Here is an 18,905-nt window from a genome sequence, read left to right on the forward strand (position 1 = left end):
TTCAATGAAATGTATATAATATCTACTAGTTGCTCTAACTTCATGTACTTTGAGGTGCATATACCTAGAACTTTATATACCAAACCAAACCCAAACCAAAATTTCGAAGTTGTGGCAAAAGTTGAGGATTACATTTTTATACTCTAACATGTCCCTGCAAGTTGAGCGTCCTTTTTTATGGGCTAAAATCTGAAATCACATAGCAGTGTAAATTTTTTAAAAATTCGCTTTAAATTCATAACCAATGAGATTTGAATCTTGACTTCTTAATTGTCATCATAAAGTCACTCTAACTATTATATCAAAACTTTGATGAGAGTTGAGGATTATAATTTTATATTTTAACACTCAATACTAATATATGTATTATATGCACTTCACAATCATAATTAATTTTTTTTTTGAAGAAGAAGAAGAAGAAAAACAGGGTGAGATACCCAGTTCAAATATATATTGATATAGAAAAAGAGTCTAGAATTTACAAATAAATAACTGACTAAGCAACAAAAATGCGAGGATAGGAATCGAAGAAGATGTTATCGGAGGGGAGCGGACGCTAGTTGTCACCCTCCAAATAACCGCTGTCGAGCTTTCTAACCTACCATTGATCACAAAAAATGATAAAAGCTACAAAAGGAGGCTGCCAATAGAAACCATCATAAAGCAGCCATCTCCAAGCAAACCTACTACTACATTATAATCAAAAAAGTAGTGTATCTCGCAAAGTTTTTAGAAAAGTACAAAACAACTATAAATATGCCTACAAAGTCTTGGAACTAAGAGACTGAAGCTAGAAGAGGAGGAAATAGCCAGAAGCTAATCTCATTGAGCAAAATTTTCCCCGAGAGCCTCACTTCCATTAGCTTTAGCTGTGTACTGCATACCCAATTCGACAGCAGCCTTATGAAGACGCTGAAATTTTCTGCTATTTGAAGCACCAGTCCAGAATAATATGAAACGAGCAGCATTTGAGGCTATAGACAGAGGAGTAACAGGAGAATTGTTAAATGTGAGATTGTTTCGACTGCTCCAAATACACTAACAGAGACATGGTAATAATACCCTCCATAATTTCCTTTGATTAGGGTTATCCAGGAATAAATCTTTATCTGAAATCATTCCAGATATCTCCTATGGCCAATTGCTGAGATTAGATGATGGGAAGAGGATGGACCATACCTCAGTAGAGAATGAGCATGAAAGAATAGATGATCGTGGGTTTCCCTCTCCTGGTTGCATAAAGGATAAGAAGGATCACCTCTCCAACCCTTATTGATCAAGTTATCTTTGGTTTGGAGTTTCTTCTTGCTCAGAATCCAAAGGAAAATTTTTACTTTTAATATCACAAGGGGATACCAGATAAAGTTATGAAGAGGGGAGACAGTGCCTCCATTAAGAAGTGAGTAAAAGGATTTCGCAGTGGAGCTGTTTGATGAGTTTACAGTCCACTAAACAGAGTCGTGCTTGTTTGGAGAGGTCATGATTTGAACAATATGCTGAAGAAGGTTAGTTTTGTCCCTTCTATCTTCTTCTGTGATACCTCTTCTAAGAATAGGATTCCATCTCCAGAGATTTTGATGCAGAACACTCTGGGAGGAAACAGAATAGCGGGAAAGAAAGCCAGTCTAAAAGCCTTAGGAAAAATATTACATGGAGAGTTGTCTCCAGACCATTTATCAGTCCAAAATTTACAAGTCTTGCCAGAACCGATAACCCATCTAACAAAGTTAAAAAAGGATGGATGAATAGAATATAAATCATGGATGAACCTGGAAGCATGCCTCTTAAGGGGGTTGGATATAGGATTAGAATCATTTGAAGAGTAGATAGAGAAGATCACTTTACTGATAAGACTCTCCCTATCTAAAGTTTTCTAAATTCACTTAGAGATGAGAGCTTGATTAAAATTGTGCATGTCAATAATCCTTAATCCACCTGCACGTTTGTCCTTACAAATATTTTTCCCACTTGACCAGGTTTTTGCCTCTGCGGTATTGAGGGTTACATCCCCAAACAAAATTTCTCCTGATTTGATCGATGGCTTTGATGACCTAACAAGGAAGTTTGAAGAAAGACATATAATATAAGGGGATGGATGAAAGAACTGAATTTATAAGAGTGAGCCTACCTCCAATGGATAAGGATCTATTTTTCCACAGAGCCAGTTTAGAGGAGGAGTCAAGTAAAGGTTGTCATTCTCTTCTGTGCTTGAGAGAGCCTCTCTTAAGCGGAAGACCAAGATAGATGAAGGGGCCGGGAGAGCTCCAACTAGGCAGTTAAAACATTTTGCAAGCAGAGAACCTTTGTGGGGAAATTTATCAAGGTAGAAAAGATTAGAGTTTGAATAGTTGACATTGAGACTAGAGATGTTGGCAAAAATTCTGAGAATGTTATTTAGGACAGCTGCATCATGATTGTTAGCTCTACAGAAAAATAATCATAATTAAATTTTCGGTGTAGGTAATCACAAGTTTGAGAAATGCGTGCTCCAGGATTTGGATTATTTAAGGAAATGTAATGACGTAGGATTTATCCAGTTCATGTTTTAAACAACATAAAGAAAACAAACAAAGAATATTACACGAAATAGAATGTTCATAAAATATCTAAGTATTGTTGGAATTCACTTTGATACATGGATATCTGTTTGGTTATCTATTAATGACTAAATAAATTTGCTCACTTTAAAATTTAACTCATAAGTTACGCAATAATCCACTCGATACTTTTTTTTTAACAGATAGAAAAGGATCTTAATTACAGAGAAATTATGGCCTTATAGAGTTCAAGACTTAAAAAACAATTATTGCAACATATGCATTTTTTTTTTCATTTCCGCTAAGCTCCATTTTATCCGGTTTCAGGAGCTATTACCGCTGCACACATCAGGGGTGCAATGTGAAGAAGCAAGTTCAACGGCTATCAAAGGATGAAGGGGTTGTAGTAACCACTTATGAAGGAATGCACACCCATCCCATAGAGAAATCCAATGACAACTTCGAACGTATCTTGAACCAGATGCAGATATACTCTGGTGTTTAAATTCATGATAATGGAAGTTAAAATAATTTTGTAAAGAAGTTCATTTACATAAGTAGTATTACTCCTCAAACATAATAAGCTAATGTTATAGCTCTGCCGCCTGTTTAAATTTCATGCGAAAAAATAAACACTTTTGGATTTGTTTTCTTTGTTTGTTTGACAATTATGACTTGTGTAGCTTAAACCGGCCAATTATGGCAAACAAATGGATTGTAGCTTAAACTAACCAACTATGGCAAATAAATCTACCTATGTAATTAACTTTTTATACCCGTACAAATTCCTTCTATTAGAATATAAAAATAAACTTGTGGTGTAATGGTTAGAGGGACTTTAAGATGGTACCGGAGCAACCCAGTTAAATCCCACCGACCACGTATTTAATAGGGATTTAAGGGGGGGAAGAAAAAAAATGTTATTGCTGCGTGAGACCAGGTCTCTGGTCCCAAAAAAAAGACGCTCAACCATGACCACCATGACTTTTGAGTTTCGGAATTTAAAACATTCTACTCTTCTTTTTATTCAATTCTAGTACACCTGAGTCTTTTGCTCCTAATCTAGGATACTCCGTATCAGTCAAGTTTCAAATTCCTTCCTAAAAAAACTGATGTAAAGCTTGAAGGATGGAAACAAAACCTATTATCACCTGTGGAAAGAGAAATCCTGATCTAATCATCTTTGGCATTAGTTCCCTCACATCAAATGAGGACTAGACTCGTTCCTGCAGAAAATCTCGGAATTATTCAGGCCCATAAGGCTTTTTGAGCTTACCAATTGCAGGCCCAACATGTATAAAACTACAGGCCTCTATGTGTATGTATACTTGAGCTCCTGAAGCATACCAATTAAACGCGTCCCGACTAATAATTGAAGGCCTGGCTTCCAAACAAAAAGGAAAGAAAGGATTTCTTCAAATTTTAGTCCCCGCCCTCAACTTACTATAAAATTACCTTATCAATTTTTTTGTTCATATCTTTGGATAGAAGAATGTAGATTTGAAATTAGTATCTTTTTAGTGAAATAAATAAGAAAATACTTGTGCATCCCCCCGAAAGATAAAGTTTCTGAGAGCATCTCCAACAGCTTCTTCAAAATTTTCTCCAAAATGAGGAAACAAAAGTCATATTCTCCAACTAATTTTTACACCAACTCCAACAGCTTCCCCATTTTGAAGAATCAATTTTAACTCCAACAGCTTCCCCATTTTGAAGAATCAATTTTTTCCTCCAAAAATTTGGAGAATGCTGCAGATTTGGGGAAGCTTCCCCATTTTTTCTCCTCCATCCCTATTTTGGGGAATGAGATGGGGAATCTGTTGGGCCAAAAACGTAACTAAATTCTCCAAAAGTGAGAAATGGGGAAGCTGTTGGAGATGCTCTGACCCCGCCTCTCGTCCAAGGTGTCTCGGACACGTAACATTTCTCTATGTTTGGTATGAGGAAAGAAAAAGAAACGAAAGAGGGGGGAAATAGAGAAAAGTGGGGAAAATAAAAAGAAAGAAAAATAAAATTTCTTTTGTTGTTTGGTTAGCTAGAAAATTAGAAGGAAAGTGAAATATATTTTCATATGTTTAAATATTTCTACTCTTCTTTTCTTTTCTTTTCTTCAAAATTCTAGGTTTTTTGGAATTAAATAAGCTTGGGGGTTTAACTACAAAACTACCAAAGTTCAAGAGGGTTTGTGAAATTAAAATATTTCCCTGCGCCTAAACTTTTCAGGTCGTTCAATTTTTTATTATTCTTTTACGGGCTGTTTGTTTGCCTAAAAAAAAGAGGGAAATCAAAGAAATGGAAAACTATTTCTAAGAAAAATTGTTTTTTGGAATATTTGGTTGGCTTAAAAAAGAAGGAAATCAAAGAAATAGAGATGAGATGATGTTAGTTGTCACCTTATTATAGAATGATGTGAGTGATTTTTTAAGAAAACTTGTTTTGATGTTGTTTGGTTGGCGAAAAAATAAGGATATGAATTATAAGAAACCTATTTCTTGTAATAGATTGGTTTCTTTTGTTTGGTTCATTCTTAAAAATAAGAAAATAGATTAGATGAGATGAGTTGTCATTATACTATTGGATGATGTGATCCACACTTAGGGGCTGTTTGGTTGTATGTTTTTACCATGTAAAAGTATGGAAAGTGTAAAAAAGTGGGTCCCAATGTCAACTTTCATCACTTTCAATTGTTTGTTTGTAGTTGTGAAAATAGTGTAAAGTGATTTCATATGCTGATGTGGCTTGTAAAGTGATTTCATAAAAAAAAGACATGACTTTAGGAGAAAACTAACAATGAAGTCAGAAAAAAATAATAAAAAATAATTCCAACCAATATGATCATTTGAGTAGGGACCATTTTTTACACTTTCCAAACAAACAATTAAAGTTACATTTGCAAACCAAACAAGCAATTTATGATTCCAATGGAATCAAAAACAAACAAACAAAAGTATACAAGTGAAATTAATGAGGTGGACAACAACTTTTCAAGTTGTGTCATAAATACACAAGTTTACCAACAACAACCAAACAGCCCCTTAAGGAAATCGTTTTCCTAACTTTTTGGGTGGAAATGAGTGAAAATAAAATGTTAATGAGATGAGATGAGTTGTCACCATCTTATTGGATGATGTGAGTGATTTGAAATTATGAGATGAGATGAGTTAAGTGATGTTGTGGATGAAAATAATATTTTATTAGATGTGGTGGATGAGTTGTTGGATGAAAATAATATTTTATTAAATGTTATGGATGAGTTGTTGGATGAAAATAATATTTTATTAGATGTTGTGGGTGAATTTTAGGGATGGAAATGGATGAAATTGTACTTTTTGAGATTTCCACATTTTCATTTCCATTTCTTGGTTTTTAGGAAATCAAATTATTGGACTTGGGGCCTTGTGAAATAGAAACCAAGCTTTAATCTAAATTTATCCTTGAGCCCACATGTAATCAAAATGGGACAAGGCAATGACTTTGGGTGCTCGGGTAGGCGAAAGAGCATCCTTCTGCAGCGGTCGGAAGTTTTTCTCCTTCATTTTCACTGGGTAAAGTTTTTCTCCTTCATTTTCACTGGTTCCAGTCGATGAAAATTATAACGGGGTTTTTTCCTCTGGATTTTCATTTTCCCTTTTCTTTTTATCTTTCTTCCTAATCAAACCACAAAACCCTTTTTACACTTTCATTTTCTTTTCATTTCTTTCATTTACCTTCAATCCAAACAGAGTTAGTAGATGAATTCTAGTGCTCGCATCTGTAAAAGGAATTTTCCCTAGTTCTTTTTAGAGTGGTGTTAGGGGCACATCCCAAACCACACCTCCAACCACACATCCGCCTCTCATTCGCTACAGTACTCCAGGCCCCACATGAGTTTTTAAATTTTAAAAACTCATGTGGGGCCCGGAGTACTGTAGCGAATGAGAGGGGGAGGTGTGGTTGGAGGTGTGACTTGGGGTGTGCCCCTAACATTTCTATTCTTTTTACATAATTTATCACTTGTACATATTTGTAAAAGGCTGACGGCAAATAAATTTGGGGAAAATGTGTCCATGCCCCAAAAGTGGGAACTTCGTGTGACTAGCCCCCTTGTCCTTTGCCCCATGTGGAATAGCCCCCAAAAATGAGCTTTAATGTTTTAAGCCCCCTCCACGTCAGCTTTATACTAAAAGCAGATCGTATTTTGCAAAAAAATCAAAATTGTCCTTCTCTTTCTTCCCCAGACGAGTCCTGGTCCCGAACAACAGAAGTCACTTCTCATTAATGCGATATGATGGGGAAAATGGAGGGAAATTCTCTCCTTTTTTTACTCCATCATGAGCAATAACTAGTTAGTTCTCCATTACTCCTCCTCCTCAGACCAAAATTCTCTCCATAACTCTCTCCATTACTCTTACTATCCCTTCAAAATGGCTGAAAAAGACATCATCTGCATTGTCTCTTCGCAGTATAAAGTGGTATTCTTGAAGATTAATTCTTCAACCACTATCTTGGATCTCAAGTTTGATGCGGCAGAGAGGTTAGATCTTCCATACGAGTCATTAATTTTGGCATACGAAGATCAAACAGTTGGAAGCTTAAAATTTCTCATTGAGAACGATGGTGATCTGACGTCTATGGTGGAGCATTGCCACAATCTTGGACTGAAAGAGGTTCACGTGCAAGCTTTTAAAGAATGAGATGATTCTTCGAATAAACAGGAAAACGAGCAAGTCAGACAAGACATGTAGGTTAACTGTAAAATCAATTAACTTAAGTTCTAATCGTCTTCTTGTTAGTTCTATACTAGGTTTAACTGGACTTCAGTTCTAATATTTTATTTGTCATTAAGCAGTTCTTTGTTATGCTCCATACTAGAGTTCTAATGTTTTATTTGTCAGTTCTAATCGCTATTTTGTTAGTTCTACTAGAGTTATTGCTAGTTCCACTATAGTTCCCATATTGTTAGTCCTAATTGTTATAAATTAGATATAACGTGGTATAAATTAGACAATGTAGGTATAAAATAGAACTAACAAGCCATCAGTTAGAACTGACACTAACACACTACAGATTAGAACTAACACTGTGCATATTATTAGAACTAACACGCTACAGAATAGAACTAACACTGTGCAGATTAGAACTAACACTCTACAGAATAGAACTAACACTGTGCAGATTAGAACTAACACTCTACAGAATAGAACTAACACTGTGCAGATTAGAACTAACACTCTACAGAATAGAACTAACACTGTGCAGATTAGAACTAACACTCTACAGAATAGAACTAACACTGTGCAGATTAGAACTAACACTCTACAGAATAGAACTAACACTGTGCAGATTAGAACTAACACTGTGCAGATTAGAACTAACACTGTGCAGATTAGAACTAACACTGTGCAGATTAGAACTAACACTCTACAGAATAGAACTAACACTGTGCAGATTAGAACTAACACTCTACAGAATAGAACTAACATGTTATAATTTTGAAATAGCTTGTTATAAAATAGAAATAACTTTGTTAAATTAGAACTAACCTTTAATGGCTATATTGTTTGTTCTAATAGCTATTATGTCAGTTCTAATCAATGCACTGTTAGCTCTAATGGTTATATTGTTAGTTCTTTCTAATTCTAATTAGTTCTAACAGCAAGCAATTGTCGTTTTTGCTTTTTAGCTTTTGCTATTATCTGTCGATACTTCTACTATTTGTGCAGTTTGAACTCAAAAAGTGTAGACTGTGGCCCGTCGGCGTTGTGGACCACAAGTGTTCCAGATAAGAATCCCAATGACAATCCTTCCGGAGATGATGTCATGACGATTGATGACATGATTAGCAGATCAGAGAGGATTCATGCTTGGTGGCACACAGCTTTAACCGGTGAGGGACAATGATTTGAAAGTGCGAAGGAGTTAAGATTGGCCTTGCTATACTACTCCATGGCAAAAAAATTCGAATACGAGTTTGGGAAGAATGAACCGAAGCGTATTCGAGTGTTTTGTCGGTTTAAGGCAGCAAAAAATTGTCCGTGGATGTTATTTGCCTCTCCACCGAAAAATGATAATAGACTTGAAATCAAAAGGTTTGTGGACAATCACAGTTGTGGGCAGCATGGCAATAATGCTGGTCAATCTAGAGCCTCAAGGCGATTCATTGCTACCCAATTACAACCCACGTTAAAGGTTCGACCGGATATACAGCCTATTAACATTCAAAAGGAGTTTCTAACCTCGTATGGGATTAGGGTCGATTATAGTAAGATTTGGTGGGGTAAAGAAAGAGCACAAGAGAAATTATATGGTGATGCCCGTGAGTCCTACGATCAATTACGATGGTAAATAGAAGTTGATATTTAACAAAAGACAAACTAATTTCCTTTATGTTGATTATACTAATTTTTCAATGTTGGTACTAACGCTTAATCTTCAATTTTCTAGGCATGTAGAAGAGGTCAAGAAGACAAACCCAGGTAGCTATATTCATGTTGAACAACATGAGGGGAGGTTTACAAGGTTATTCATATGCTACGCCGCTTGCATAAATGGTTTTTTATACGGCTGTAGACCACTCTTATTTTTAGATGGTACCTTTCTTAAAGATCGATTCAAAGGCATACTCCTAAGCGTCGTAGCATATGATGGAAATCAGGGGATATTTCCATTGGCGTATTGTATATGCGATCAGGAAAATAATGTTAACTGGAAGTGGTTCTTACAAGGTTAGTTCTATCCCTAGCCATGTTAGTTCTGTTGCAGGTTATGATAATTCTAGCTCATTCATTGCTAACTCTAATTCGTGTATGGTAACCACAACTCTTTGTAGGTTTGTGGTCTATTCTCTATGAAAGGCCAGATCCATACAACCCTCCACACAAGCTAGTGATAATTTCAGATGCGGATAAGGGGATCAGAGAAGCAGTTAGAGAATTTTTTCCAGATTCTATACACTCTCGATGTGTGTTGCATCTAGTTGAGAACTTCAGGACAAAGTTGAAGGATTTGGGATTCAAATCAAAAGATACTCAGATCTTGGGTAATTTATTGCAATCTGTCTGTTACAAATATACTAGAGCAGAATGGAACGATTACATGGACGACATTAGACTGGTTGACAAAAGAGCTTACAATATTGTGATGAACTACGCTCCAGAAAACTGGGCCAATGCGTTTTTCCCTGGAGTTAGGTAAGTTATAAGCTATTTCATTACATGACTATTATAAGCCGCTTGACGAATTCCCTATTATGTTTCAGATATGGTCACGTTACATCAAATGTTGCAGAGTCATTCAACAAATGGATACATGAGGCTAGGCTACTACGGATACTTCAACTGGTAGAGCACATACGTAAACAAATTATGGTTCGTATGAATGAGCGACGAACCATGGCTGAAAGCTGGAATCAATTTCTTTGCCCCAAAGCTGAACTTGCTCTTAAAGAGAACATGGAAAATGGTCGTCCATTGGAGGTTTGTCAGTCCCACACAGGATTATTTGAGGTACAATCCCATAGATCTTGTCAAGTGGATCTAGACAATAAAACATGCACTTGCCGTGGGTGGGATGTAACCCGTGTCCCTTGCAAACATGCATGCGCATCCATTATGTTTATGAAAAGGGATGTCTACCAGTTCTGTGACTGGTTTATGACGGTTGAAGCCTTTAAAAAAAGCTACGAGGCAATCCTCTACCCAATCCCTGACTTTGAGAAGCGCATCGTGCCAAGGGATGAGATACAGATCCTACCTCCACTTACAACAAAAAGGAAAGGGAGAAATAAAACCAGGCGTATCAACAACAGAACTGTTTACACGCGGCCAGTAAAATGTTCTCGATGTCATATGGAAGGTCATAACCGTAAAACATGTAATGAATCTATAGCTGACTAAGTGTTTGATATGTTGAAGTGTTTTCGTCTCAGTATGCAACAAATATTTTGTTTTTTTTCGATTGAATGTTTATTCTTGTTAATCGGGAACTAACATCAGCTTACACTAGATAAAAAGTTGTAAGTAACAAAACAACTATCATATTAGGCCTAACACGCACAAAGAATAAAACTAACATCTCAGTTATTCGATGCGCTCGAGGGGCTAGGAGTAACAAGCCAAAGAATAGAACTAACTTGGTATCAGATAGTACTAACATGTAATAAAGCAGAACTGACTTGGATCGGAACAGGTTACAGAATAGAACTAACACTGTGAAGATTAGAACTAACACGCTACAGAGTAGAACTAACACTGTGCAAATTAGAACTAACACTCTACAGAATAGAACTAACACTATGCAGATTAGAACTAACACTCTACAAAATAGAACTAACACTGTGCAGATTAGAACTAACACTCTACAGAACAAAACTAACTTGGTATAAATTAGAACTAACTTGGTATAAAATGAGAACAAACTTTGTTTAAATTAGAACTAACTTTGTATAAATTAGATCTAACGTTGTATAAAATAGAACTAACTTGGTATAAATTAGATCTAACGTGGTTTCTGTTTTTTTGTAGATTCAACTAGCCGTTCAAGTAGCCCTTCAAGATGTTTACGTTGGCTGGTTTCTGCTTTTTTTAACTTCTTACCCTCTTCAGAAATGAAAAGCTTAGCGAAGTATTCCAGCCATATTCTGCTTCTTGAGTCCCTATTGTTCCTTATGTCCTCCCCATAAATTGGGAAATAAGTATGGTTATGGACCCATTGCAAATCAAAACTAACATTTTTCATACCCCCACTTTTTGAATCAGGTATATAAAAGGTGTTATTATCTCTGTCGAAAAAGCTTAGCAGCAGCTCAAGGGTGGGCCGATCAGGCGTACGAGCCCCAAATAAAATGTAGTGTTGAAATATAGAACCGCAGTATGCATCCCTATGCCACTGACGGATCTTCGGGGCAATGCGCTTCATAAATCCCCAATAAGCCCCGATATTGGCCGTTAACCTTAGTGTTTCTGCTGAGCCTGTTAGAGCAATTTTTTTCCTGCAAAAAATTTTCGAATTTGTACGTTCAATAAGACATATAACGGGAACAAAATAGAGCTAACACGTAGTGTTATAGAACTAACAATGGACTCAAACTAGAACTAACATTGGACTCAAACTAGAACTAACATTGGACTCAAACTAGAACTAACATTGGATAAAGCCTAGAACTAACAATATTAGACCTAACACTAACGGGAACAAAATAGAGCTAACACGTAATATTAAGAACTAACATTGGACTCAAACTAGAACTAACATTGGACTTAAACTAGAACTAACGTTAGTCTCAAACTAGAACTAACATTGGACAAAGCCTAGAACTAACAATATTGGGTTAATCTGCATTGTCTCTTCGCGGTATAACATAACACTTACTGTTTTTTTGAGGGGGGTTCGTTGGTATGACCAGCCATTGCCGTCCTCCTTTTCTGGTCTCGCCATTGTAATGCCTCCTTTTGCATTTCGATTAGGGTTTTCGTAGCTTCCGTAGCTTCCTCCGCGCTGCCACCCGCAGATGAAGTACATTTTCCTTCCAATTCGGCTCGGTGCCCGACCTCGTAGTCGTTACTGGATTCTTCCGTAGACGACATTTTTCCTGCGAAAACCCTAGAAACGTTGAAATCCGTACAGAAATTAGGAAGATGAAGAGTTTTTGATGACGGTGCTAGGTGGAAGAGAGAGAAAGAGAGGGAGAGTACTTGTAAAGATGAGGGGCATATTAACCCAGCTCAGTCCCATCAGAGGGCAAGATCGTAACTTCCTCTGACTTTTTCTGAAAAAAAATCAATTCGGGGCCTTGTCGCATATACTATGCGTATTTGGGGCTATTTCACATGGGGCAAAATACAGGGGGCTAGTCACACGAAGTTGCCACTTTTGAGGCATGGACACATTTTTCTCAATAAATTTTCACGCTAATTTTCACACTCAAATAATTGGAAGGCAAAAGAAAAAAAAACGCGCTTACATAAATATATAAATCTGTTTTTCCTGACATCCAGCTAATGCCTCACAGGCTCGCACGCTATCAAAATTTTACACACCGACCAAAAATACAGCACCCAAAATCCCGAGCACCCAGACCTCCCACCCACCGGCCCCACCAGACCTCCTCTCCCCCGCTCCCGTGTAAAAAGCCTCCCCCTGCGGCCCACCGCCTTTGACGTCGACACGCGTCCGGCCGGGGTGGCGGAACCTGAACGGTCGGCCTCGCAGGCGGCGGCGGAGGCTGGCTGAGCCCCGCCGGCGGAGCCCTCCCACTTACTCAACTTCGATCTCGAACCTTCATGCCCTTGACGCACTGGATCCCGTCGTCGGGGTCGCGAGAGGAAGTAGTTGGCCGCCACGGCGCGTGAGAGGGCGGCTCGAGGCGGAGACGCCGAACTTTTCGTTGTCGACGCCGGGGATCGTGTAGATTAGGGCCCCGTCGTCCTCGCTGGCGTCGCAGCGATTGTAAGTGGTCTTGTTGGTGGTTTGCACCACCGACATGTTTGAGTTCGTCTTGAAAACTGCAAAAGGGGGGAAATCGGAATGCTAATTTCTGTAAAATGTAAAAAATACAACCTGCGAAAATGCAGGGATAATAAATAGCAAACGTACAGATCTAGGAATGTATCTGCACAAACCCTACTGGGGATAGAATGCAATTAGTGGAAAAGTTAAGGGGGTGGGTGGGTTTGGGGCTCACTGAGGAAGTCGCCGAGGTAGAAGGAGGACTGGGACCGGGCCCACTTGGAGTAGTCGGCGGACGAGGAGTTCTTCTTGACGTCGAAGAACCATCCGGCGGTCCCACCGACGGTGTGGTTTGTGTAAGGCGGGAGAGGAGCGGCCGGTGCTGACGCGGCCGGAGGTAGCAGGGCGGTAAGCATGCGGCCACCGCCAGAGGAGAGATGCGCCGGTGAGAACCCATGTATGTTCTGAGGTTAGAATAGGCGAGGAGGGCGTCCTACCGTCTCAGCAGCATTTGATTATATTTGGGAGGGTGTGCTGGCTGGGTTTAATAATGTTAATTTTCTCCTTGAGTTTTTTAGGAGATTCGGTAGGATTTTTAATTTTAGATGTTAAAAATGATTTTTGTTTTTAGTTTGCATGTGGGACGAAGGGGGTCGAGCGATGCCTGTGAGCGCACGATAGAATCGTCGAAAGTCAGAGAGGAGACTTAAATTTATGAAAGGAAGCCCTAAACTATCATGTTGATATTTTTAAGTGGGAGGTAACAATTAAATTGATCTTTTTTTTTGAAATTAGCTCTTCTTCTTACTATCCTCTCCAGAGTTCAAATTAGGATTCTCCATCGAAAATTAGGGGGGTTCTCTATTGATGTCGGGTAGGTTCTCTAATTGAAATTGGCAGGTTCAGTTCTTCGAAATTGGGTCTTTTCCTCCTTCGTGGGGGGGCGAATTGGAGGTTTTCGATTGATATTACTTCTTAATGAAGAGAAAGGGCGGGAAAAGGTAATTTTTTGGGAGGGTTTGGTTTTGGATAGTTAATTTACCCGCCCACTCTATCTCCGCCGTGTCGACGTTTAAGACACTCACGTTAGCTTTAGGACAGCCACATCGGCCTCACGTGTTTGGTCATGTGATAAGCTGCTGGTTAAAAAATCATCAATGACTAAATCTCACACCCATTTGTCTCATCAAGCTACTTTTAATATTTTAGCCTTCAAGGGCACTTTGCTCCGACTAACTTTTAATATTTTGTTGTTGCTAGAGGGAAAATACTACCAACTTGGTAATTTACATCCAATAAAATATGTTAATCTGGTAATTTCTCCTGATAGGAAGTATCAGGTATTGATGTAGAACACACAGCAGACACGTTTATGTCAAAGTGGGACAGTCGCAAGCCCAAATGCGGGCCTGGTCGAAGAAAATAACTAGTTTCGAAGAAACGGCCGTAACTTTCAAATCGTACGTCGGAATTGGACGAATTATATATGAAAATCGACTATCTCGACGAGACGGAGCCATCCAAACCCATCCTTCGGGTTCGATTTGCGTTTTTCGTTTCGCCAAATTACTTACGGTTGTAGGCATTGAAAATTACCTATAGGTCTCCACTATTTGGTTCACAGGAGTTCGACTGATGTCGGTGAACGCTTGAAGTGAACCGATGAACTACGTGAGCTGACAGAATTTCGGAATAACGAAGACACAGGCTAATCGAGAACCCCGCGATGTTTACAAAAGGAATAACGCCCTTCGTGTCTCGTTCATTCTACAGATAATCTAACCATTGGAACTGATAGAATTCTTCGTCAGACTTCCAACGCATTTGGAATCACTCAGATCCGAGTTCAGACAAAGAAGTTACAGCGAAAACAGTCAAACGAGCATTGAAAAAACGTCTTAAAGCTGAACTGAGGCACCTACGGTGTCTCGGCCAAGTCAAGACGCCCCAAGGGTGTCTCGGCCAAGCCAAGACACCCATAGGGTGTCTCAGCGCGGATTCGGGCCCTTTAAGTGGTTTTAACCGCTCCGCAACCCCTCATGCCTATAAATACAAGCCTTAGGCCTTATTTTTTCGGATCTGGAATTTTTGGAGAATTGGCGAAGCCCTGCCGGAGTGAAGAGTGATCGAGCACTTCAACGCAAGAGAGTTTCTTCGTCAGATCTACATCACCCGTACATGATCCTTAGTATTATCCCGTTGTGGTAATACTAAGAAGAGTAAATATCTCGCTTTTATCGAGATAGGCGCTTCAAGTTTCTAGATCTCCTCGCGGATCGACGAAGCTCTGGATCAGATCTGATTGCCAGGTAGTCCACGGATATCGACGCCCCCGTCACAGGCTAAAGACCCACGCAAGCAAGAGACGACGAACGGATCTTGTGTTTATTTTCAAGAAAGTTGTAATTTTTATTTCTTTGTTGTTTGAATTCATTTGTAACGTTTGAAGTTTAATGAAATCAATGATGAAGGTAACTTTCGACGAAAACAAACTGGCGACCACAGTGGGAGCCAACGGCCTCGCTGCCGAGGCCGTCGTGACGCAACCGGCCTTCAAGATCCGGGTGAACGAAGAGATCGAATACGAGTTCGATCAACAGAAGTTTGAAGAGTACCTCTCTTCCTCCTCCTCCAGATCCGCCTCTCCAAACAGGATCCAGATCTCCCTTCCGCCGCGAAGTCAACTGCTGAAGGTGTTCCAACCTTGTCAAAGAGGGCGCGCCAGAGACGGCGTCAGCGCCTTGCGCGACAACTGGCCAAGGTCGCAGAATCGATGGACGTGATCCGCTACAATGAGGATCTCAAGTCCAGACAGCGCCAAGAGCAACAACGGCGCACGACCCACTCCTCCTCCAAGACAGAAACGAATGAATGGGTTCGTGTCAAGAGGACTCGCTCAACCCTCGAAGAGCGAATCAAGAAACGTCGCGCATTGCTTGCGCATGCCCGAGTCCTTCTGCAGAAAGCGGAAGAGATGCAGAAAGAAGAGACGGTCAAGAAGCCGTCAAAACACAAGCAGGTGTGGGTGCCAAAGGCGAAACCGGCGCCTAAGACAAAAGTGGACGGAATTGCCGTCCAACCTTCATCAAATCCAGATCCCGTTTCCCTTGCCCCTCCGGCGGAGCCAGGTAAGAACGTGGGTCTTTCTAGATCCAATGTTCCTTTGAAAGGTCGTCTCGGTCCTTTACCGGAAAACCGAGATAAAGCACCTGTCAAGGAGCGATTGGGACCTTTGAAAGGTCCCCAAACAACAAACCAGACTGGGGGTCGTGCTAATCCCCCCAAGAAAGATAACAAAGGGAAAGCCCCTGTTACCGACCGCATTGGATTACGGGTCGAAGTTCAAGAGCCCGTTAAGTTTTCACGCTCGCAAAAGCGTAGACTTGAACGAGCGACTTTTGAAAACGCTAATAAAGCGTCATATCCCCAGAGGGAAACACATTCGTCTGATGATGATTGTGTTATACCTGGGAAGTCATGCCAACACTCTATGGGTTGCTCCAGTTATCAAACTGATGAGTTGTACTATAGAGCTGGGGGTATGGATAAGTCTCGGAAGAGAAACACCAGAGACACGGAATCTCACTGTCCGTGTGCCAACATAATCAAGGCGGTACTATCAGAATGCTGCTGTACTAAAGCCCTAAGGAGAGTTTCGGTGTTCGAGAGAATTTCCACCAGAACGTCCGAGACCAAACCAAGGCGTTTCTATAGGAAGAAGCATGTCTGCCAAGAAGACGAACTCCTAGAGGTGTCTGCTAATATGACCGGCAGAGGGAAATCGACGCGACACTCTAACTCAGATCAGCTTGCCGAAGTATCCAGCGCATGACTCGATTGCGGTCAGGGATCAATAGGCGAAAGAATTACCAAAGGATGCAAAAGGGACTTCCTTTGGAAGAGGAGGTGTCAGATGCTGGTTCAGATTCCTGCTCAGCTATAGCATCCGATGACACGGCATCTAGTGCGGGGCAACCCTACGACTCGCTTATGATCAACGCCGAACAAATAACCAAGATGCTTGAAGATGCCCTGACTAAGCAGAAGGAAAGTTTCAAATTCGAGATGGAGATGGCCATGCAGCAGATGAGAGAGATGCATGACCAGCAAATCGCGGCACTGACAACTCATCAAGGAGAACCCAGTCGTCGTAATAGTCCGAATCAAGAGGAGAATGAACGGGAAGAAGATAATGTCAACATAACTATTCCTCCTGTCAACAACAATAACGGAGGCGGTCCCTCGGATGATAATGCGAAGGAAGACCACGTTACCTCTCCCCGAAGCCACTCGAAGACAGATACGAGTGAAGACAAGAAAATGAAGGACTTGGAGAGCAAAATCAACGCGTTGATAAATGCTCAAGAAGTGAAGAGGTCTGGCATACCATGTCCATACCCAAGGGAGTGGGAATCAATTCCATATCCGGCAAAGTTTAATTTAATCAACTTTACGCCGTTTGATGGAAAGGGTTCCCCTACCCAACACTTAATATATTTTAAGTCTCACTTAGGAATAATCTCCGGGAATGAACCCTTAATGGTGCGGTCATTCGTTGGCACTCTTCGCGGAGCGGCCTTCGATTGGTATCGTCGCCTCAAGCCGGGGAGTATCAGCAGTTGGGACGACATGGAGGACATGTTTCTAACGAACTTCTTCGACGACGACACCGAGGTCTCAATCGGCATTCTATTTGATGAGAAGCAGAAGAATGGTGAGACAGTCGAAAACTTCGTGAAGAGATTCCGAAATAAAGCAATGAATTGCAGGGATCCGGTCAGCGAAGATTTCATCCTCGAGACCTGTCATAATAATCTTTCATTGGACATCCTGGAAGCTATGGGAATGGCACCGCCAAAGACCTGGAAGGATCTGAAGGTGCGAGGAGAGCGAGCCGAACGATTCCTCAAAAGGAAGAAGGCGGAAAGGGGCCAAATAGCAAATAACGCTCCGCAACAGAACTTTGTCCCTAAGGGTAAGGGAAAAGCACATGCGAATACTGTGGACGCGAATCAAACATTCGAGGTGTAAGCACAACCGCAACAACAGCAACAAAAGGCACCTCAACAATCAAGATGGCAACAGCAGCCCCAGAAGACAAAAGCCTCGGAGCCGAAGTTCCCAAAGGTCTATTCGTTCAAAGAGGATGAAGTCCCCGGTATCTTCAAGTACCTCATTGAGAATAACAAGATCAAATTGCCTCCGGTCCAGGATCAGGAAGATGCTAAGAGGGTCAGTGATCCAAAATACTGCGCATTTCACAGAGCAGTGCACCATCCTACCAAGGCGTGCTATGCCCTTAAAGATAAGATCCAAGCTCTGATCGACGTCGGGGTCATTACTATGAAGCAACCTAAGGAGAAGAAGGTGGGTGCAAATGCAGTATCGATTAGTTTCGGTTCTGTTCCCTTGAACTGGTTTCAGCATGACCCGGTAGTAAATGCAGTAGTGAGGACCGTGAACGATGATCCTCACAAACAGCGCCAGAAAGGACTTGTACCGCACACAACCCCGAATGGTGAAATTCTTTGGGTTCATCCAGATTTGATTGGAGATGAACAATGGTCTGGAGCCTCTGCCAAGAAAAGGTCAAAAGGAAAAGGTAAGTCTTGTTATGGAACTTTTGCCATTCCAGGAGAAGACGACAAGAAAATTCCAGCCTTCCCGCTTTCTGAAGACGAACAGGAGGCCTTTGTAACACGGAGCGGGAATAAATATCACTACAAATATCCGGATGCTTCTGAGTAACTGGGAGCAAACAAAACCGTTCCCTCAAAGACGTTGGCAGAACTGGGGATTGTCACAACTCCCCCAACACCTGTAGCTACGGAGAGAGTCCAGCAAAAGGAGAAATCTCGATTCAATCATCCGATTGGGAAAGACAAACCGGGGAAGGCAAGCTCTCCACCCCATTTTGACATCATGGCGCAGTTAGCTAATATA

The 18,905-nt window shown here is 40.5% G+C and overlaps 2 protein-coding genes across 2 annotated transcripts in view; one reads left to right on the forward strand and one right to left on the reverse strand.

The window, feature by feature from the left end:
- Positions 1 to 3,155, forward strand: part of LOC109829467 (probable WRKY transcription factor 75) — a 9,670-nt gene extending 6,515 nt beyond the window's left edge. Inside the window, exon 2 of the mRNA XM_020396578.1 lies at positions 2,865 to 3,155. Within this exon, the coding sequence (XP_020252167.1) occupies positions 2,865 to 3,042 (178 nt within the window). The 3' untranslated portion in view covers positions 3,043 to 3,155. The remainder of the gene's footprint in view (positions 1 to 2,864) is intronic.
- LOC109829468 lies at positions 12,768 to 13,659 on the reverse strand. The gene is given in 4 exon segments (XM_020396579.1): positions 12,768 to 12,831; positions 12,833 to 12,850; positions 12,852 to 13,018; positions 13,198 to 13,659. Coding segments are annotated over 4 exon segments (423 nt in total). The 5' UTR covers positions 13,379 to 13,659; the 3' UTR covers positions 12,768 to 12,774.

This window comes from Asparagus officinalis, chromosome 2 (assembly GCF_001876935.1).
Source record: "Asparagus officinalis chromosome 2, Aspof.V1, whole genome shotgun sequence".
NCBI lineage: Eukaryota > Viridiplantae > Streptophyta > Magnoliopsida > Asparagales > Asparagaceae > Asparagus > Asparagus officinalis.